This window comes from Nansenia antarctica, assembly GCF_963989245.1.
Source record: "Nansenia antarctica genome assembly, chromosome: 4".
NCBI lineage: Eukaryota > Metazoa > Chordata > Actinopteri > Argentiniformes > Microstomatidae > Nansenia > Nansenia antarctica.
The window spans coordinates 14353803-14373649 of record NC_137689.1 but is presented as its reverse complement, the minus strand read 5'-3'; the positions used below and the strand labels follow the sequence as shown (position 1 = coordinate 14373649).

At 40.6% G+C, this 19847-nt stretch overlaps 2 protein-coding genes across 2 annotated transcripts; one reads left to right on the top strand and one right to left on the bottom strand.

The window, feature by feature from the left end:
* Positions 1–5835: 5835 nt before the first annotated feature.
* bco2a (beta-carotene oxygenase 2a) lies at positions 5836–12950 on the bottom strand. Its single transcript, XM_080528679.1, has 12 exons — positions 12862–12950; positions 11931–12135; positions 11591–11802; positions 10365–10480; positions 10031–10133; positions 9044–9172; positions 8737–8897; positions 8258–8425; positions 7638–7775; positions 7277–7459; positions 6916–7026; positions 5836–6569 (listed from the first exon to the last, which is right to left on the bottom strand). The coding sequence occupies exons 1-12, from the start codon at positions 12920–12922 to the stop codon at positions 6432–6434; spliced, it is 1725 nt and encodes a 574-aa protein (XP_080384805.1). The 5' UTR covers positions 12923–12950; the 3' UTR covers positions 5836–6431.
* Positions 12951–16975: 4025 nt separating this feature from the next.
* On the top strand, positions 16976–18078 carry gig2o (grass carp reovirus (GCRV)-induced gene 2o; the record flags this gene model as incomplete). The annotated part of the gene is made up of 1 exon (XM_080529070.1): positions 16976–18078. The coding sequence occupies one exon, from the start codon at positions 16976–16978 to the stop codon at positions 17600–17602; it is 627 nt and encodes a 208-aa protein (XP_080385196.1). The 3' UTR covers positions 17603–18078.
* Positions 18079–19847: the final 1769 nt, after the last annotated feature.

Sequence of the window (19847 nt, the reverse complement as noted above, 5' to 3'; positions counted from 1 at the left end):
TAAATATGGGATCAAGGCAAAGACAGGTTGTCAGACTGTGGACTGACCCCGAGTTGTTGATTGCTAGGGCAAGATACAATCTGATCCAGAATTCTGTAATACTGCTTAATGCTTGGCTAATTTTACTATATAACTAAAAGACATTAATTTGAACTTGATCTGACGTGTGGACAATCGACTTCTTTCTAAAGGGATCTCTTGACCATTCTGAAGTACGCATTCACCCACAGGGGTGGGTGAGAGTTAATTGAAATAATATAACTTCCTTCAAGACACAGCTCCTCTCTCTGTCTATGCTCTAGAACGGCAGTGTGTGACCAATGCTTTCTCACTCATCCCAGTGCATTGTGTTCTGCCTGCCACCTGCAGTTGGCTGATGGATGAGAATTCTAAATAACTCAAAAGACTCTCTCTCTCTCTCTCTCACACACACACACACACACACACACACACACACACACACACACACACACACACACACACACACACACACACACACACACACTAGGGCTGCACGATTTGGGGGGGGAAATCGAATTGCGATTATTTGGACAGATATTGCGATTGCGATTTAATTTGCGATTATTATTTTTTTAAATAGAAGAAGAAAAAAAAGAAGAAAAAAAGAGTAAGTTTTTGTAAAGTGTGGCCATATCTCCGGCTAGGAAGGTCGTATCAACGTGCAGTTTGTTTGTACGTCTTCAGGGGACTTAGAGGCTCCCTCCTCTAGCACCCCCACAGCCCGAGCTACGAGTGAAAGAACTAAACTTACGTTGGGTTGCTTTAAAATCAAGCTTCAGATTAAAACATGTGATGGAGCATTACTAACCTGACTCAGGTGGTTTGTTTCACACAACCATCTAGGAAAGCTTAATTGGGAGCTGTTTGGAAAAGGGCAGGTACTTTCAAAAAATACTTGGCAGGTGATTGGATGAATCTGTCTATCACCTATTTTCAGAGAGCATTACCACATGATACCATCAAACTATTAACTGCTCTAATTCTAATGCAAGGATGAGAACTTAAAAGATATGAATTGTATATATGATAACCTCATCTCATCTAGACAGGTGGCTACTTTCTAAGATGATCCAGCTATTAAAATGATCATTTGGGGATACACTGTGACTATAACTGAAAGGACCACATCTAGATGACTCGGTCAACAGTCGAACTGATGAATGATAGAATGGTGGTCTCTGACTATGGAGCACAGACACACGTCACCTTGACTTAGGAATCTGTGACATACTTCAGCCCAAGGCTAGGCTAGGCTAACCTCTGCGTCTTTAAAGCCGGCTGGTATGAACGAATGGTATGAGGTTATGCATACAGGACACATTCATGTTTGACAACAGTTAACTTCCATGTATCCATAAGCCTGCTATACTATATAAACACCAACCCGCAGGTTGCTGAGACTGTCAACTCTGTGTCTGTACTTTAACGCCGGGTTAGCATGAGTAGCTAAGCTAAGCTACCGTCTCGAAGACTACAAGTTAGCTAAGCTAAGTTTAAGGCTGGACTAACAGCACCGACATGCACTTGGCTGGTACAGTTAGTATAGTGAAATTGTACACTTACCTGTCGCAATTATAACATACTAACGTTTATCATACGTCCAGTAAGCCATGTGGTGTCTAATTGTCTCCGTTACGTTAGCCCAAAGTCTCATAATAATTGGACTGACTGTCGTGAAACAACCTATGCCTGCGTTCGTAAATTCGCTCTGAGAGCGCCGGGTTCAAAGTCATAAAGAGACCAAGTAATTTGATTGGACAAGAGGCATTCCATGAGTGCTGATCAAATTTCCAGAGCAAGTTTACGAACGCAGCCTATGACGGTTCTACGGAAGACCGACACGCTTTATTCATGAATATTCATATGTTACCGAACTCGCTTCTTCCATTGGGACATCAGTCGTCCTAAACCCGAAATACTTCCATACAACAGAAGTGCTGCTTTTCTTCGGGACTAAATCGTCCAACGTTGCTTCTGGTTCTGCTGAAGCCATTTATCCACCATGAATGTTGCTAGCTACCGAAACGTGGGCGTTTCACGTGCGATGTTGTTGTTGTGCTGTGCGTTCATTGACATTGACGTTCATTGACGTTGACGTTCATTGACATTGACGTTCATTGACGTTGAATCCGACGCGCTGTATGACGTATCCCAAATAAGTATTTCACAATTGGATTATGGTGATACAGTATATAGGTTTGCTTCTCTGTCCACTTTATCCAAGCTAGACCCCCTGTATCATTCGGTTCTAAGATACATCACCAATATAGTGCCTTCAGGACCCATCACTGTACACTATAGTCTGGTTGGATGGCCATCTCTTTCTGTCAGAAGGCTCCAACACTGGTACACTCTTGTGTTTAAAATCATCTCTGGCTTCTTACCGAATTATCTGGGCCGGAAGTTCATCCCTATACCGAGTGGCTCGGGTCTCAGGTCTCGTAGATGGCTACAATACAAGGTGCCACTTATCATGAACAATGTTGGAAGGGCAAGCTTGTCTTATTATGGCCCTTGGTCTTGGAATGACCTACAGACTACTTTTAAATTAGAGGCCCTTATTTCCATAAGTATCTTCAAGCGTAGATTAAAGGATGTGGTCACCGCTCGCTGTACCTGCTTTGGTTAGACTTCTCAATGTTTTAATCACCTTGTAAATACCCCTACCATTGTTTGTCTATTGTATTGTTGCCACTGTCTTATGTCCTGCCTTGTTATCTGAACTGTTTTTTAAGCTACTATTTTGACCCTGTCTTGGCCAGGTCTCTCTTGTAAAAGAGGTTTTAATCTCAATGTGACTTCCTGGTAAAATAAAGTTTTTTTTTTTGTTTTTTTTAAATCGCAGGCAAATCGCAGGCTTTGCGATTAGCTAATCGCATCATTTCAAATCGCGATTTCGATTTAAAATCGATTAATCGTGCAGCCCTAACACACACACACACACACACACACACACACACACACACACACACTGCGGTGTCCTGAGATGTTTATAATAGAGATGTAGACAAAGATTGTGATAGTAACAGACGCTGACACAATGACAGACACTATACAGTAGTAGAATAGTCAGACAGCCATGGACATCTAATAAATACTCAATGTACACTCACTCATTAACATTGACATAATCATCACATGTTCACTTGTATGCACTGCAGAGTTTAGCTATGGCTGACAGTGATATAAATAGCAAAAGTTTCCCCTGGACAGAATACATAAATGTTTTAATGGTTTCTGTACTTTGCAGTGCCTTAATCTGAATCAATGTGTCGCCCTGTCAAGTAAAAGAAATGGGAATACAATATAATGTATTAATTATGGTAGTAACTGTTTAGAGCCAATTGGTGTACTGTACACTCTCACTAGATGTGCTGTGGGTATACTGCCCTCTAGGGTGCATTTAATCTCTAATCTGTCTCTCTGCCCAGTAGTAAGTAAGCTTTTATCTAGCTTTTTTATTTAGCTTGTGATGTTTATTTTGTTGTAGTTTTCATGAAGTAATCCAGTTTACTCTTCATCATTATGAGTGTCTAAGCTAGACACTCTTGCAGCCGACCTGTTGGAAATTCATTTTCTATTGTAATGTGTTAATTGGGGTGCCCACACTTTTTTGAACCAAGATCTACTTTTCAAGTAGCCAGTCTGCCAAGATCTACCAGTCTAGTTTCAACATCGCAAACGTACACGCACGTACTACAAACACACACACACACACACACACACACACACACACACACACAGTTCCCAGCCTGCATAGTAAACTCACAATACACTTTCTCTCTCTCTCTGTCACACAGCCACACAAACCCTCCCTCTTTGCTATTCACACACACACACACACACACACACACACACACACACACACACACACACACACACACACACACACACACACACACACACACACACACATTTGCCAGTCTGCATAGGGAGCCATAGCACAAACCCCCCCCCCCTCTCTCTCTCTCTCTCTCTCTCTCTCTCTCTCTCTCTCTCTCTCTCTCTCTCTCTCTCTCTCTCTCTCTCTCTCTCTCTCTCTCTCTCTCTCTCTCTCTCTCTCTCTCACTCACTCACTCACTCACTCACTCACACACTGACAGCCAGTCTGCAGTACCATAGCCAACTACTGATCCAACAAACAGAAAAGTAAACCAGATACAATACAAAACAGGTAGTTCCCTAGTTTGAAAGGAGGAAATAAATGCATTTCTCTACCTTAGTGGGAGACCTGGCACTGGGAGGAGGCAGCTAGTCTCTAGTAGTCAGGGCTGTAGGAGCTGGTTGCAAGGTGTCGGCAGGCTTGCAAGGTGTCATCAGCCACTGTGGATCTGTCATCGAAAAGGCAATCTGCAACCTCGAGAAACGCTTTTTTCACAATTTCGCCGTCTTTGAATGACTTCTTGTGTTTAACAAGAACGTGACTGACGCGATAAGAAGCTATCATTGCAGCTGTACGCTCTTTTGCCACATTTCCCTTCTTCGAAATAGCCTTCGTAGATTTGCAGATCAGACAGACGCATTTCCAATATCACATCGTGTAAAAAAGTCCTCCTACCATTCTGGATGGAAGTTGTACGTTATTGGTTTCTTACTTGGTCCAGCTTCCCCACTCATTTGTATACCCTTTCTTTAGTATTATATAGTAAATAGTAGAAATTGGAAGGCTAACTAGTTAATTAGTCTCGCCGGTATTTTGTAGTTGGCGCTGTTGACTGCGCATGCGTGGTGAACCTGTGTTAGGTGTTAGGTGAAAAGATCAGATCTCAGACTGGCTCACCTGTACGTCAATCAAGTGGCAAAAGCCATAGTGAGGATGGATGATAGGCGAACTTTTTTTTTCTTTTTCTTTTCAATGCCATGCGATCTATCCATACTACCTTTGCGATCGACGTATTGAGCACCCCTGGTACTAGGCCAACAGGTCTCTCCCATCGATGTCGATGTTGTATATTGAAAAACAGCAATAAATGCATTATTTGAGTTTTTCGGGTTAAGCACCAACCCCTGTGTGTCCAGACCAGGATACACATAGCATTAAACACATGGTTAAACTTTCATTAGTTTACTGCAGTTTGTTTATTTTGTATGTTTCTTTGAAACTATTAAACTGGTTCATTTTTTAATACTCATTATTTCTATTCTCATTCTCATCCTATGTGTGTCAATATGATGATGTGTGCTAGATAACGGTTCTGTTAAAACAGCACGACATAGTCATGACCAGATTATCACAGAGTTCACCATTAATGTCTAATGGTCACATGCATAGTTAACAACACGTAGACTGATTTACTAGCATTAGGTGTCGTACCATGTGTAAACACGACAATTTTTTACTTATGCATGGTCATAGCATATTGGGATTCTTACTGTAACACACTGGATCTAGTATGATCGAGTGTCAATCATTATCAATAATTATTCATCATAAAATATGTCTTGGAGTCAGATATAATGTAATGTTAACCTGTGTTAGTTGGTCATGTCCACTTGCCCACTCTCAAAATGTATAGACTGACAGTCTGGCGTTGCTTTTGTAGGAATACTGTTTAATTCAACAATTGTTATGCAATGAATCACATTACAAAATAAACAATGATTTATATTGTATATCAAATATAAGAAAAGTACATGTATCAAAAGATTGTTAGTGGTTAAAGTCCCAGTACCGGTATGTAGATTTCAGTGTATGATTGAGAAGAAGAATTCTCAATTTGAAGTCATTATGTCTGGCCATGAAAACATTGGTCGCGATCAAGGAATAAGATCATATGATAAAGAATGGTCAGTGAAGAGCACCTTTTTTTGGAAAAATAGCATTTTCAGTGTGTAATATGTGCAAAATGACATGCTTCAGTTTAGGTTAAAATGAAGGGCAGAATCCTACGTTGAGATATATTCCCTTGTAGGCTACTTTAATGTAAGTCATGCATTAAAGTTAAATGGGGATTTGCACCCACTCAGGCCACAGTAATAAGTTGTATATAATACAATGTCATCAGAAAGGTTATATTGAAGGAAGCAACAATTGGATAGTTCTTATTGATGTGATACTGCAGTAGCAGTACAGTATGTAATCTCCCTTCTAACACATTCAGTTAATGCAACCAGTGGAGACATTGTGAGTTCTGACTGCTTGGCACATGGTTTGCAAATTGTAGGCATATTATGTGAATAAGTATTGTTCTGTCCTATCTGTGAATACTCAGTATGTCAGACCATCGAGGTGTCAGAAGGGGAGGCTGTGGCTCATGATCACAAGGTCGGCAGTTCTGCGGTTCGATCTCGGGTCGCCACGTGTCGAGGTGTCCTTGGACAAGACACTGAATCCCAAATTGCTCCCAATGAGCAGGCTGGCGCCTTGCATGGTGGAATTTTGGACTAAGGCGCTATATAAGTGCATTCCATTAGGAGTGAGCGACAGTCATGTTGGTAATGGCATTGAAGGCTCCATGGAAGCCGTAGGGAATGTTCACAGGCACCTCCGCTCTTCCAAGCTCCTCAAATGTCTTTGCATCCAGAACCAGGAGAAATGTGCTCTTGTCCTGTTAGGGGAAGATATTATAAATGAATCTCCATGTCAGTCTGGCAAGGCTATGAGACTGTAACTGGTTACTAAGTTGTTGATAGAATCAACACCCTAGAGAAGTGTGAAACTGTCAATACATTTCTCAGAGGGGAGAATAACCAGGCAGGTGTGAGTGATACTGACACTGATAGTGTTGTTGTTTCAACATTTTGGGTATTATTTTTTACTTCAAATGCCAAATTTCAAAGCAAATGTAAAACATTTTGGAAAACCTGCATTTCGTTGTATTGTACTTGTACTCTGCGATGACAATAACGTTGAATTGAATCTAATCTAATCTAATCTAATCTGTAGTGACTTACCTCTGTGGGATTGATCACTACAGAGAGAATGACCCCACTGTCTTCGTCAACTGCGTCTGGTGACGGGACAAACACAGGCTCTGACGGGTACAGGCCCTTCTGGTACCAAACCTGGGGTCAGACACACCACAGTCACAGTCTATGGTGGAGAACTTCCTCCCTTGTTATGGTACACCTTTAAAATGTGATAATATAGGACCCTCATGCAGTTGATTAGTAACTTCTCTAAGCAGTGTGACCAGCCTTGACAGAATCAAATAATCTGTTCTTGTAATCCACTGTGTATGTGCGTGTGAGTGTGAGTGTGCATGCGTGCATACAAGTGAAATGTAGCTCAGTTCCAGAGAGGTATTCAACCCACCTTGAGTTTCTTGCCCTCCAGGTCCATCTTTAGGAGCGAGTCTCCCACCAGATGCTTGAACCCACAGCCGTAGAAGTAGCGGTAGGGACGTGTGTTGTACTTGCCATAGTTGATCTGAGGAAACTCCAAACCACCATACTCATGAAGGTCGTCTCCATGGAGATCCTCATGTTGGCAGAACACCTGATGACACAAAGGGAAGGTGACAGACTCTTTACTGTCATCAATCAACCACCACCTCCATGTCTCTGACAAACATGTCATGTCATAACGTTTTGACTTTACAGTTCTTTACAGTAACCCCTCCCTAATGTTCTCACACTAAACAGAGAAAAAACAAGACAGTACATTTCCAACGTACCTGATCTTTATCAGTTTTCACACAAGTGGCCAGGCTTGAGGGACGTGTGTTCAAGTTCACACCTGTTGGTGTCTCATTAGTCACATTAAGGGGCAACACAAAACGTCTAGGGAACGCTCTGCTTACGCCGTTGTATACCTAGGGAAGGGAGAGCATGTGCACATTTAATACTAATCCTATCTAATCCTAAAGGATATGCATGTTATGTGTTAATGAATGTGTTTTGGACAGTATGCCTGTGTGTTTTGAGTATCCGTGTGTGCTCATGGACATGTGTTTAGATATCTGTTGATTGAAGTTTGTTATTTAAACCAATTTCTGGGTAAACAAACAAATATATTATTTTGTAATTTGGGTGAAATATCCCTAACTATCCCGAATTTAGATCTAGTCTATCAGGGCAACATGTGCCTGTGTTTATTTGCAGTATGTGTGTTTATGTGCGTGCGTGCATGCGTGTGCGTGTGTGTGTATGTTTGTGTCTGTCTGTGTGTGTGTGTGTGTGTGTGTGTGTGTGTGTGTGTGTGTGTGTGTGTGTGTGTGTGTGTGTGTGTGTGTGTGTGTGTGTGTGTGTGTGCTTGCATGTGTGCATCTGTTTGTATGAATGATTGCATGCTGACCTCATCCAGTGCCTCCCCTGACTTGCGTAAGTTCTGGATGAGGAAGTTGTTGATGGCTTCTCCGTTGTCTGAGGCGCACATGTCTAGCACCAGGAAGCCGTCCTCCTCAAAGGCATTGATCTGATGGAAGGTGGACAGAGGCTTTGTGTGGAACTTCACTGAGCTGACCTAGAGTACAGATGAGGGAGAGAGTACACCATGTTACATAAAAGCAAGATCAAATTAAATGCAGAATGTAGTTACCATTATTGCATATGGGTGATTTTTGCAAATTAACACTATTTACTCCAAAATACCCCCACCCACTCATGAGAAATTTTAAGTTAGATTCTTCAAGAATCAATGTAATATAGAATTTATTTAAAGTGCCAAATTGAAGTATTTTCACGTTGCATTATAACCAGAGTTAGAGCAGGTCGTCAGTTAGGATCAAGACCCCCTCCCCACCAGTCACATCCCCTGCCCTACCCACATCTCACCTTTCCGGTGCGCTTGTCAACAAGGTGGAAGAATGTCTCCTGGGTGGGGTCCCAGTAGATGCCCTCACTCAGAGCTCTCCCCCTCAGCTTAGCTGTGACTATCTTCAACAGGTCCATCTTTATGGGCTGCTCAATGAACACCACATAGTTCTGTGACATAGCTATAGGAAGAAAAACATTTGAAAATCACATCTACAGCCATTCTCCTGCAATACTGAAATAACCTTCAACATTGTGTAGTGGTTGGGGGGGTGGGGGGTATGACTACAGTGGTGGTGCAGGTGTGGGGGGGGGGTGTTTGGTTTACCGAAGCTGTGGTAGTAGGAGGGCCTGGCCTTGTCCATCGGTACAATGGAACACAGCACTTTGGCCCCCTGCAGAGTGTCATTGGGTCCTGTCTTCTCAGGGGGCACGCTGATGATGTTATACAGGGCTCCTGGAAACACAAACTATGATCATACTGTGGCCCAATCATTTAACACAACTTTTTAAACACAAAAACATGCATGTCATTACATTCTGATTACATACAACATATACTGTATATCCTGTCATAAAGATTGTATACAAGCTGGTGTACAAGCTATATATATATATATATATATATATATATATATATATATATATAAGATCTATATAAGCACTTTGAGATGCAACATTTGCAGGAAAAGTGCTATACAATTAAAAGGTACCGGTATTATTATTATTATTGTTATTATTATTATTATTATTATTATTATTATTATATTGTATGTGTTTTATGTTGCCATTGGTCAGCATTAACAGAACCAGTCAACATGAGCAAACAGAACATCTGTTATGTAAGGGGTTGTCATGCCATTTTACCCTGTTTCGAGAAAATGGAATTTGTCCCCTAAATGAACCTCCCCCTATGAACAAGGGTAACAGCTAACCCTAGAATTATCTGAGCTCACTGCACAGCAAAACATTCATTTTGTAGATTATGATTATAAATATCTCTTTGCTGTCAATAGCACACTTGGCTTGTTTGGCTTTCACTTGTGTCAGAGAGGTTTGAGATTACATTTACATTTTTGGCATTTAGCAGACACCTTTATCCAAAGTGACTTACAACAAATACATTTGTGTAAGTAAGTGAATCATCTATCCATAAGCCATCATAAGAAAAACAAATCTATGCTAGGACCAGGGGCCATTGGCATGCACAATGCTAGAAGAAGGAACAATATTACAGGGGGGTAGTGGGGATGAAGAGGTCAGTAAACAGTGATTTTTTCTTTTGTTTGTTTTACATATGTACTGTTTGTCTGACCTTTGACTCCATAAGAGTTGCCCATGTTATATGATGTGCCATCAGGGTCAGTGTGGGGGTGGGCAGTGGCCCCATTCACAGCAATGAACTTGCTCCAGTCCACCTAAAATACAGAGAACATTCCAGGTACACAATTGTCATTGTCAGCTGACTGGGGGCAACCACCAAGTGTCATGTCATGACTGTATGCTCTAATTCCCCTTAATTCAGCAATAAAAAAAGAAAAGAAAAAGCAATTAAAATGAGATCAACAAAGGGTTTTATGGGATTGCGTAAATCACAAGACTTGTGAAAGTGGTTTTGGAGCTTTTTGTTTTGTTTGTTTCTCTTCTACCTTTTCCATGCTCTCTAGACTCTCTGGGTCCACTCTGTGCATGAAGTTGGTCTCTGTGCTGACGTAGTAGTCACCCTTGTATTTGACAAAGTTGACATTTGCATTGTCTGTTGGCTCTGTAGTGGAAAAAAGTGGAAAATAAGGAATGAATGCAAACTGTTTATATGCATTAGTAATTGACTACATGGCTTCTGGCTTACACTCTTATTTGAAAGTCGCGGTTGTTTACAAAAACGCAAGAGGAAATGACTACTCATCTCTTGTTTTCGCCAACCGATGATATTATACAGCCCAGGACCGTCATCAATCATTACGGGCATCTATTCCCCTGCTGCTCGGACTGCAGCTTTACAACCCAAAGTATGAAGACAGGCGCGGCTCATTTACTGCAGAACTTTAATTTAATTTGAATGACTTGGTTTAAAATAGTGCTCCCGTTGTCAGATTTGTTTAAACTATCTCATAAGAATCTGAAAACCACACTGCAACGCAACCATGGAAATTACAGTGGAATTAGAATGAACTGATTCTCAGGTCATAAACTTTGCCAGGCTGGCAAATATTGTCACAATATATAATTTGTATATTTTTGGAATAGATAGTCAGAAACATACCGTCTGTGTTTTTTAATTTTATTTTTTAACCTCTGCTTCAGAAAGGAGCACAAATACTGTTCAGTAACAGCTACATGACTTGCATGACCTGCTATCTGCAGACTGCAGCTTGTACTGTACAATAGAAGCCTATACAGTAGATCATTATATAACAATAGTAGCCTACTACTGTATGCCTATAGACCATTACGCTATACCCAAATTCAATATGGGATGAAGAGACTATTAAAATACCATTAGATAACTACGTAGGCTACTATTTGTATGTTTTGTGGATATGCACATTTGCCACTATTAGAAAACAAACATAGCACATTTTAATTTTTCAGACAGTGTCGCCAAAGACACACAAAACTACATGCTACAACTTTAAGAATAAATTATTTAAACAAGTTTAACCTGAGTGTTAAAGGCGCACTGATGCGCACAAAGTAATCACATTTCCCCTATCCCTATCTCTCAACTTTGTACCAAAACAACAACACAAATTAAGGATTTAAGGAATTGAGTCTATGCTAAAACCAGTAAGGAGAATTGGGAATTTGAATGCTAGCATGTTACATGAACTGCACAGCTGCTTGCCTCATTAACCCCTCCCTCTACATGACTTACGTTGCATCTCAAAGCGAGAGAGGAAGCGTTGGAAGAAGTTTTTGCAGGGGTCGGGCATGGCTAAAGTGCCAAATTCTGAAACCATGATACGGTCCCTCTCGCTGTTCTTCTTGTAGGAGTCACTTTGCAGGAAGCGGCTCTTGTATGTCACCTGTCCATCCTCGATCTTAAACTGATGCAGCATGGCCATTCCATCAAACCAGTGGTTGAATCTGAGAGGCGTACAGTGGGAATATTATTAGTCTATTAAGTGGAGATAGATTAATGCAAAAAGAATTGAAACCTGTGAACTGTAGAGGTAATGGATCTTTCATCAACTTGTTGTTTTAGTTTGACTCACTGTTGGTTTCCAAACTCAAACTTTCCTGGCCCATTTCGGAGAAGACTGCCATGGATCCAGGAGGGGATGGTCCCACGCACCTCGGTGGCGATGGCCTCGGGGGTCTCATTCACAGAGCGTACCAGAGGGGCAATACTCTGTAGCCCCTTCATCTCTGTGAAGCAGGGCTTCTCGTGCTTAGAACCATCAGACGGAATGGTCTCATCTGCAGAAACACAACAATCTGAATCACATTGACCTGCAGACTTCTCATTCAGGGCAATCATTTTCAGATTTAAATGCAGCTGGCAACAGTGTTGTAGTACTCAAGTCCAGGACTCAGACTCGAGTCCTGATTTTCGGGACTCGTGACTCGACTCAGGCTCGAGCATGGAGGACTCGGACTTGACTCGGACTCGAGCATTATCTTCTTTGGTGACTCGTGACTCGACTTGGACTTGAACACTGGGGACTCGGACTCGACTCTGACTCGAGATTTACGGACTCGACTACAACACTGCCTGCCAGTCTCTGGCATTTAGTTCACAGGGTCACTATGATGAATACTGTTGTAGTTTCTTACATTATGGTTTATAATTGTCTATAAGAAATAGACAAGCTATATGAAGATGATGAGCAGCAGAAAATTCATGTTATGAAACTAAAACCAAGGTTGCCCCACTTCTTATTATGAAAGAGTATTCAAGAGGATCTATTTACACAGATAACAACAATTATGATGTCATACGTGAAGTTTCATATCGAATTAATTGAAAAATACCAAAACTTAATGGATAGACCTACATTTATGTTAAGCGTTCCCATGACACCCCCTATGCTGCATCATACAAGATCCTACCCACAAATGTGAGTAAAAGATTTAAAAACAAAAGGTAACAATAGACTGAAGTTGCATTGCAATGCAAAGTCTATATTGAATAAAGGAACTTACCCATATAGACAGGACATAAAGCCAGCGCTGCAAACCAAGTCCAGCTAACAAAAAAACCCATGTTGAGTTTACAGGATGTTAAACCTTTACGCTGTCGTAAAAAGTGAAATGATTCTACTAATGGGTGCATATTTATACAAAGAGGGGAGGAACTTCCAGGTCATACTGTCACTGTTTAACCTCAAGTCAAATAAAAGGAGTTGAATGACCAACTCAATGACAAAGATTAAACACAATCACAACTTCTACTAATTTGCCATAGGCCTGCTCATATTTATGTACTTTTTTTTTATACTCTGGAGCGTGTGTCTCACAAATAGATTTGTTGACCTAACAGTCACATTAGGCTATATTGAAGATGAATAGACAATATCAATATCAATACTTGTCTTACATAAATTAACTCTAATAATCGAACTAATTAAATTTCTCTTCAGAAGCACAAGTACTTCAAGTACTATGTGTGTCAATGTCGATACCGTGTATCAGAAGGATGACATTTCTGATGGTGGATATTTATGTAATCTACACAGCACAGTGTGCACTGTGCTATGTGATGACAGTCCATCTATCTACATGCTATCCTATTCTTATCCTCTTTAAATTATTGTGTCTGTCTTGGATGGTTCAGGCAGAGGACAGGTTCATATTAGTGCCAGGATTATGGAAATACATATTTATGTTAAGTGCAGTTATATTGTCTACTATTCTTTCTTTGTTTGTTTTCCTGTACACTCACGGTGTAGTCTATCCTGTACACGCAACTGTATTCTACTGTACACGACAGGGTGGCTCAAATGTGTATTATATTTGTGCATTTCTGCACAGTGTGGCAAATTAGAATTAGAGGGTTTAGAGTGTACTTTACACTTTAGATTATACTGTAGACTTCAACTATGAAAGTCTTACAAACTACAAAATATAAACATAATTAGAGTCAATTCATTTTTGGAATCATAATCACTGTTATGATTGCTAGAAAAAGTAAATCTGATTGGTTGCTAACACACTGTAAATATGTTCTGATTTGGCCCAAGGTTTACTCAGCTTACGGGTAAGGTAAATTGAGGAATTTACTGTTAATTTGCTACTGCACTGACAAAATCTTGCTAATCATAACAATGATGCATGTCTCCAAAAATGATGTCTCCAGTTCATTTTCTGAAGTTTATACTTTCATAGTGTATTAGAGGGGTCAGTTGTGCAAGGGAGGTTCTATGATACATTAATCATGTAGTCTTATGAACGCTGTTAAGTTGGCAAAAGATGAATCCAATTAACCTTATTAAAAGTATTCTATAGTTCTCTCTAGATGCTCCTCACAGTGAACTTGAAGATCGCTGTTCATACAGTACATCCGACAGCTGCATGTAATTACTAACAGAGAACAGTACTTTTACACGTCCTGACGGGACATCTTTCACAATATTTAAATGAAAGCCAAAGCTAGACAAAGTTAGGCCTGCAAAATTATTCGGGAGGGAATGTTGACTTGTTTGTCTCCTAAACACGTTTGCCAAAACATCAAATTTATTTAGCAAAATGCCTTACAGTACAACTCTGCAAAATTAGAATACAGTACATGACCACAAAAAGCAAATCAGTGCAACATAGTATAATTTGTAATCTAATGAAAAATGTATTCCACCATTAATTTCATAATGATACTAAACAGTAGCCTAACTATAACGATCTATATACATTGTGCAGGTTGACCAACTTTCAACTGAAAACAAAGGTAAATTCATTTGACATGTTCACTTGAATATGAATGATTGCTATATTGAATAAAATGTATCTAAAATATTCAGAAAGAAGCAGCTCGCTAGATAAAAAAGGTGCTTACATTAGCATTTTGTGTGATATCAATGAGAACTATTTAGCAACAACAAAAAAGGACTGTTTTTGTAGGTTTTATATGTTATTGTGGTTGGAATGTGGTGGTAATGTGAAATGGTTGAAGCAAGCATTCAAGAAAAACTGTAACTTAGATTCCTCTTGAATAAACTAACAAAAATGTTTTCCTGCTGGTAACCTTTGATACATCACTGGTTGTCTCTGCAAGCATTTGGTGTAAAGGAAACATTTATATATATAACCTTACCTTGGATCTGAAGCTTCACAGGTGACATGATCCAAATAGTGTTGAGTATTCAAACGCACAAGTCACTCGCTTCCTTTTATTTCAACAGGGTTCTTCTGTAATGTAGTGTAAACAGTCTGTAAACAGTCCACTGCACACTAGTGTGAGCTCTACACTTAACTGCTTCTCATCATCATGGAGGCGGGGCGTTATAGAATGCTAGAGGGGTTGGGGAGCAGTGGAAGAGAAAGACAGCATAATTGTTCTTGATGTAGCTTGTGATGTTTTTATCTTGTAATAAAGCAGACACACTGATTACATCAGGGGGTGGGATCACACCTGCCCCTTTGTTCCCTTTTCCCCCGCCTTCTTGCAATCAAAAAAATCTAAATCATCTTATACCCGGCTGTGCAGGTTCCCACCCAGAAGAGCAGGTTCCCTGTCTGCTGTGTGTATCATAATCTAAATTACAGTGTAGTACTGAAATAATTATAATATTGCTGGTATTAATTGGTAATTGGTACCAAAATACAAATAAAATACAGCTAAATAATAATAATAATAATAATAACAATAACAATAACAATAACAATAATAATAACAATAATAATTATAATAATAAAAGCATAGGATACTTGTGTAATAAGGAGTTTTAAAACGAGTAGAGAATAACATCATGGTGAGCTGAAAGATGTAGCCTACTCTAGACTATCTATGGAACATTTCATTTGTTTTAAAATACTTTTACAAGATACAAATATGGGCTTGTGTTTTAAAGAATAGTCTGAGTGTTCATGAGAACGCCATGGCGGGAGTCAGCAGTGAACACTGAGTCAGCAAGTTAATAATATGGTCATAATGATGAGCTATATTATTGTCTTGTACTGTGACTGTAGCCTAGAAAAGTAGCTTTCTCCAAATGCTGTCAGGATCTTCTGTCTTGATAAAATAATACTCACAGGAGGCGAAGGACATGCACGACAACTCGTTGTTCTGTTTATCTCCAGTTTACTGATAATAACAACTTGTACCACCATACAACAAGGCTGCTAGCTCCAACACTAACACATTAGGGGTCGTATCCACCGCAATGTAAGCAGCACTTGGAAAGTTTGCTTAAAAGTGGCACACCTTCTTTTGTGCGAACGCAATGTTTACAAATGAGGCTCGTGACAAAGACCTCTGCTGCCCCCTACTGTGTGGTTTGTTCTCTGCTCCAACTGTTCCAAACGTACCTGTGCTCGAACTTTCACATTCTAGCTCCATTGCGACTTCCAGTTTCGTTTTTGCGGATTCAAAATAAAGGTTAACATAAAAAAAAAAACAGAAACTATATACAATTTTGAAAAAGTATTTTAGATTTTATAAATGTATAGGTTGGTGCCATGTCATTTTACACATTATATTTGTATAAACTGGACAAAGATTTCAATTAATGTCTGGTACCACTCTACCCGGCAACACTTCTAGAATATGGATCAAATGAGTTTGAGTCTGATGTCTTAGCAAACGTTTTTGGCTATTTACTCTGGCCACACACTTAAGTGACCTGTTTGCACTGCATAGGACACACATAATGGTCTATACACAAAGTTGCGGTTCTTTATCCATATTTAATCAATCTAAATGCTTAAACAAGTTTATTGGGCGCTATTATTTTGAAGACATCACAATTGACATACAGTTACAGTGATCGGAAGTAGGTGGGCGGATTCAACTATTGGAACACAGATAAGTAATAAGACGTGGTAGCGAGGTTTAGGAAAGAAACGAAAGTGAAGGTTTCGAAAGTGGAAGACCGCACACGGGTAACAATCGTTTACTATTACATGTTTTATATGTAAAACTGTTACGTTTTAAGTGATACTTATATTAAGTATATGCATAATGTAACTGAGTCCTTGGACAATTGAGGATGTTGAATATTATGGGACTGAGGATGTTGAATATTATGAGCCAGAAAGAAGCCTATGCGATTTGAATAGTCTAAAATGTCCTGCATTTTCCACAGATTCATTTGCACTTATTAAGATGGAAATCACGTTCTCTGGTTGGAATGCAATGGAAGAGAGAAAGCCACTCCATGCAGGTGAGGAGCCCAGGACAGGACGCGTCTATACCATGTTCCATGGCACACACCTGAAACTTGCCCGGGCTATAATCTCCAAAGGGTTTCAGTGCTCCAGCAGTGGATTGTTGGGACCTGGGGTGTATGTGAGCCGCAACATCGATAAAGCAAAGTGTTACCCTCAAAATACTGACAAGAAGGACTCAATAGTATTTAAATTAAAGGTGCGGGTAGGAAAAGTCAAGAAGATCGACTGTGACAACCACCAGTTTCAGAAAACTTGGCACCAGAACGGTTATGACAGTGCCTGGGTGCCACCAAACTGCGGCATGACCTCTATTAAGTCTGGCCGTGAAGAGGACTGCGTGTGGGATCCCACCCGGATAGAAGTCGTGGATGTGGCCCTCTGCATGGATGCCAAAACGCGTAAAGAGCTCCGACAGCTGATACGCAGCAAGAGGGGCCCCAACGGCGGGTGCAACCATTGCCACCAGGACACCATCTCTGAGCCTCACCCTCTGCAAAGTTGCTGGACCTGTAATGAGCAGATTTGCCCCTTTCAGAAAAAACATGTATGCAAGGCTGAATAACAACATCTGTAGGCCTGTGCCATTTTTGCGTTGAAGCAGTCTGTCCATCTCCATGGGATCAATCAAATATAACCATAATCAAGGCTTAGGGTGATTTGTGAAACTCTTTTCACTAGGCTACATTACAAGGAAGAACAGGCTAATAACAGGCAGCACAACTCTTGACCCAGTCACTGGTCCTCTTCCGCCTTGACTCCTGCAACGCACTCCTGGCCGGGCTCCCCGCCTCCGCCATCAGACCTCTGCAGCTCATCCAGAATGCTGCTGCCCATCTGTGTTCAATCTCCCCAAATGTTTTCATGTTACCCCCCATTCTTCATCTTCTATCATGACGACTGCCAATGGCCCCTGGCCTGAACTAAATTACTCTTCCTGCTACGACTGGTGAATTGATGATTCACTTGCTTAGTCAAATGTATCGATTGTAAGTCGCTTTGGAATATGGTGTCTGCTAAATGCTTTAATGTAAATGTATATGGTCCGGTGGCCACTTGCCAGCACGGAAGGCTATGCATGTTAATACTTTCATATTTTTAAATAAAGAGATGTCATGTGATGACACATGTGTTTGTCTTTATTTCATGTGGCTGGCTCATGCCATTCCTTAGACAGGATGATGGCCTATAGGGGAGAGTGGGGTAACAGGAGCCAGTGGGTAAGTTGACCCACCCCCTGTATCTAGGCAACTGTACCCATTTGTTGTCATGTGTCCATAAATTCAGGAAGGCCCCATCATTTCTATCTGGCTGTGATGGAGAGAAGCACATGGTAAAATGTCAGGTATAATGACTGTTATGTCAAAGCAAAGTTATCCAAGTCCAGTTTTTCCTCTATATGCATTTATTCGTGGCAGGCCGCCAAACTCAAAGGTAAGAGTTTGTTTTCTTTAACTCAACTGATAGCATTACCTTGCTGTTGTTGTTTACCGAATGCTCCATCTGACTGTCACACTGTGATTTTACTTGTGTAAACAGTTAATGAGTAACGTTAGCCGGTTTTGTGTGTGTACTCTCATGTAGGCCTACTTCGTATTGATCTGTGTGTGTGTGTGTGTGTGTGTGTGTGTGTGTGTGTGTGTGTGTGTGTGTGTGTGTGTGTGTGTGTGTGTGTGTGTGTGTGTGTGTGTGTGTAATGCGCATTCCGCATGTTCCGCTGCAGCTGTAGGATATATTGGTATTTGATCACCTTCTATATAAAATCAACTGCTCGGCTTTAATGACTAATGATTTAAGAAATTATAATTGTTGCCACCCTCTAGTATTTGGTGAAATTACGTCTTTGTTTTGAGCGCCAGTGCGCGTTTTATGCGCATGCACGCGAAAACAAATCGCGTGCAGAGAAAAATGAGCGCTCCGCCACTAATGTGAAAAATCCTGGAGGAAACACTGAAGTCTAAAAGTATATATCATACATGTTGGTGGTTTTGCCAGTGTATAAAACCATGTGAATCATTTAGCTAAAGATTAGCCTGAATTGCTACGCTTTTTTCTTTTTTGGTCATTTGCGCGATTTGAGAATTAACGACATGCAGACCTTTTCACCAGACCGTGTGATTGTGTGATGTATGTGACAGCAGCTGGTGAAACCGACGCGGGAAGCGGCAACCGGGAACAGGTCATACCAGGGTGACATGTTTTTCCTTGCCTAGAGGACAACACAAGTCAATTCTTACCCCACTCTCCATAGGTCTCAGTCAGTCCTAGTCTGGACTGGCAAAGTCATGAAAGCAAATTGACATGCGTCAACACCTTTATTTTCCAGTTGTCATGCAGGAGGATAGAATGAACATGTCGAAAATAAAGTCTAATTTCCCTCTGGTTGGTTTCAGCCACTGTTAATACCATGGCATAGAGAGTACGTTTGATAAGGTTTCAGCACATGCACGATTGGTGATTGGAATGCCATCTACCGTTGGTGAACGTTAGGTGGCAGTAGGTAGCAATATTGACGTTTCACGGAGTCGAGCTCGTAGACGAGGAAGTGGGTACCATGGGAACCAGGAAGTAAACAGATGTCATTGACGTATAAACTTCTTCCTCTTTGACAGCAGCTAGAAACGTTGAAAACAAAAGCTATTTCTTCCACATGAACATGTGCGGTTGAGGCCTTTCTTGTGCATATTCATCACGTTTCTGGTACGTCTATTGTCATCGTTTCATACATTGAACAAGATCAATTCAAGACCAGTTTGAAAGGATGTAGCTATGCAGTGATTTATCTAACGAGCTAGCTAAACACAGCTAAC

Coding starts and splice junctions, on each gene's coding strand:
- bco2a (XM_080528679.1), bottom strand. CDS start 12,922: ATGGGTTTTTTTGTTAGCTGGACTTGGTTTGCAGCGCTGGCTTTATGT. Junction 12,136..12,861: donor TTTATGTCCTGTCTATATGG/GTAAGTTCCTTT, acceptor GTGTTTCTGCAG/ATGAGACCATTCCGTCTGAT. Junction 10,134..10,364: donor GTCTAGAGAGCATGGAAAAG/GTAGAAGAGAAA, acceptor TCTGTATTTTAG/GTGGACTGGAGCAAGTTCAT.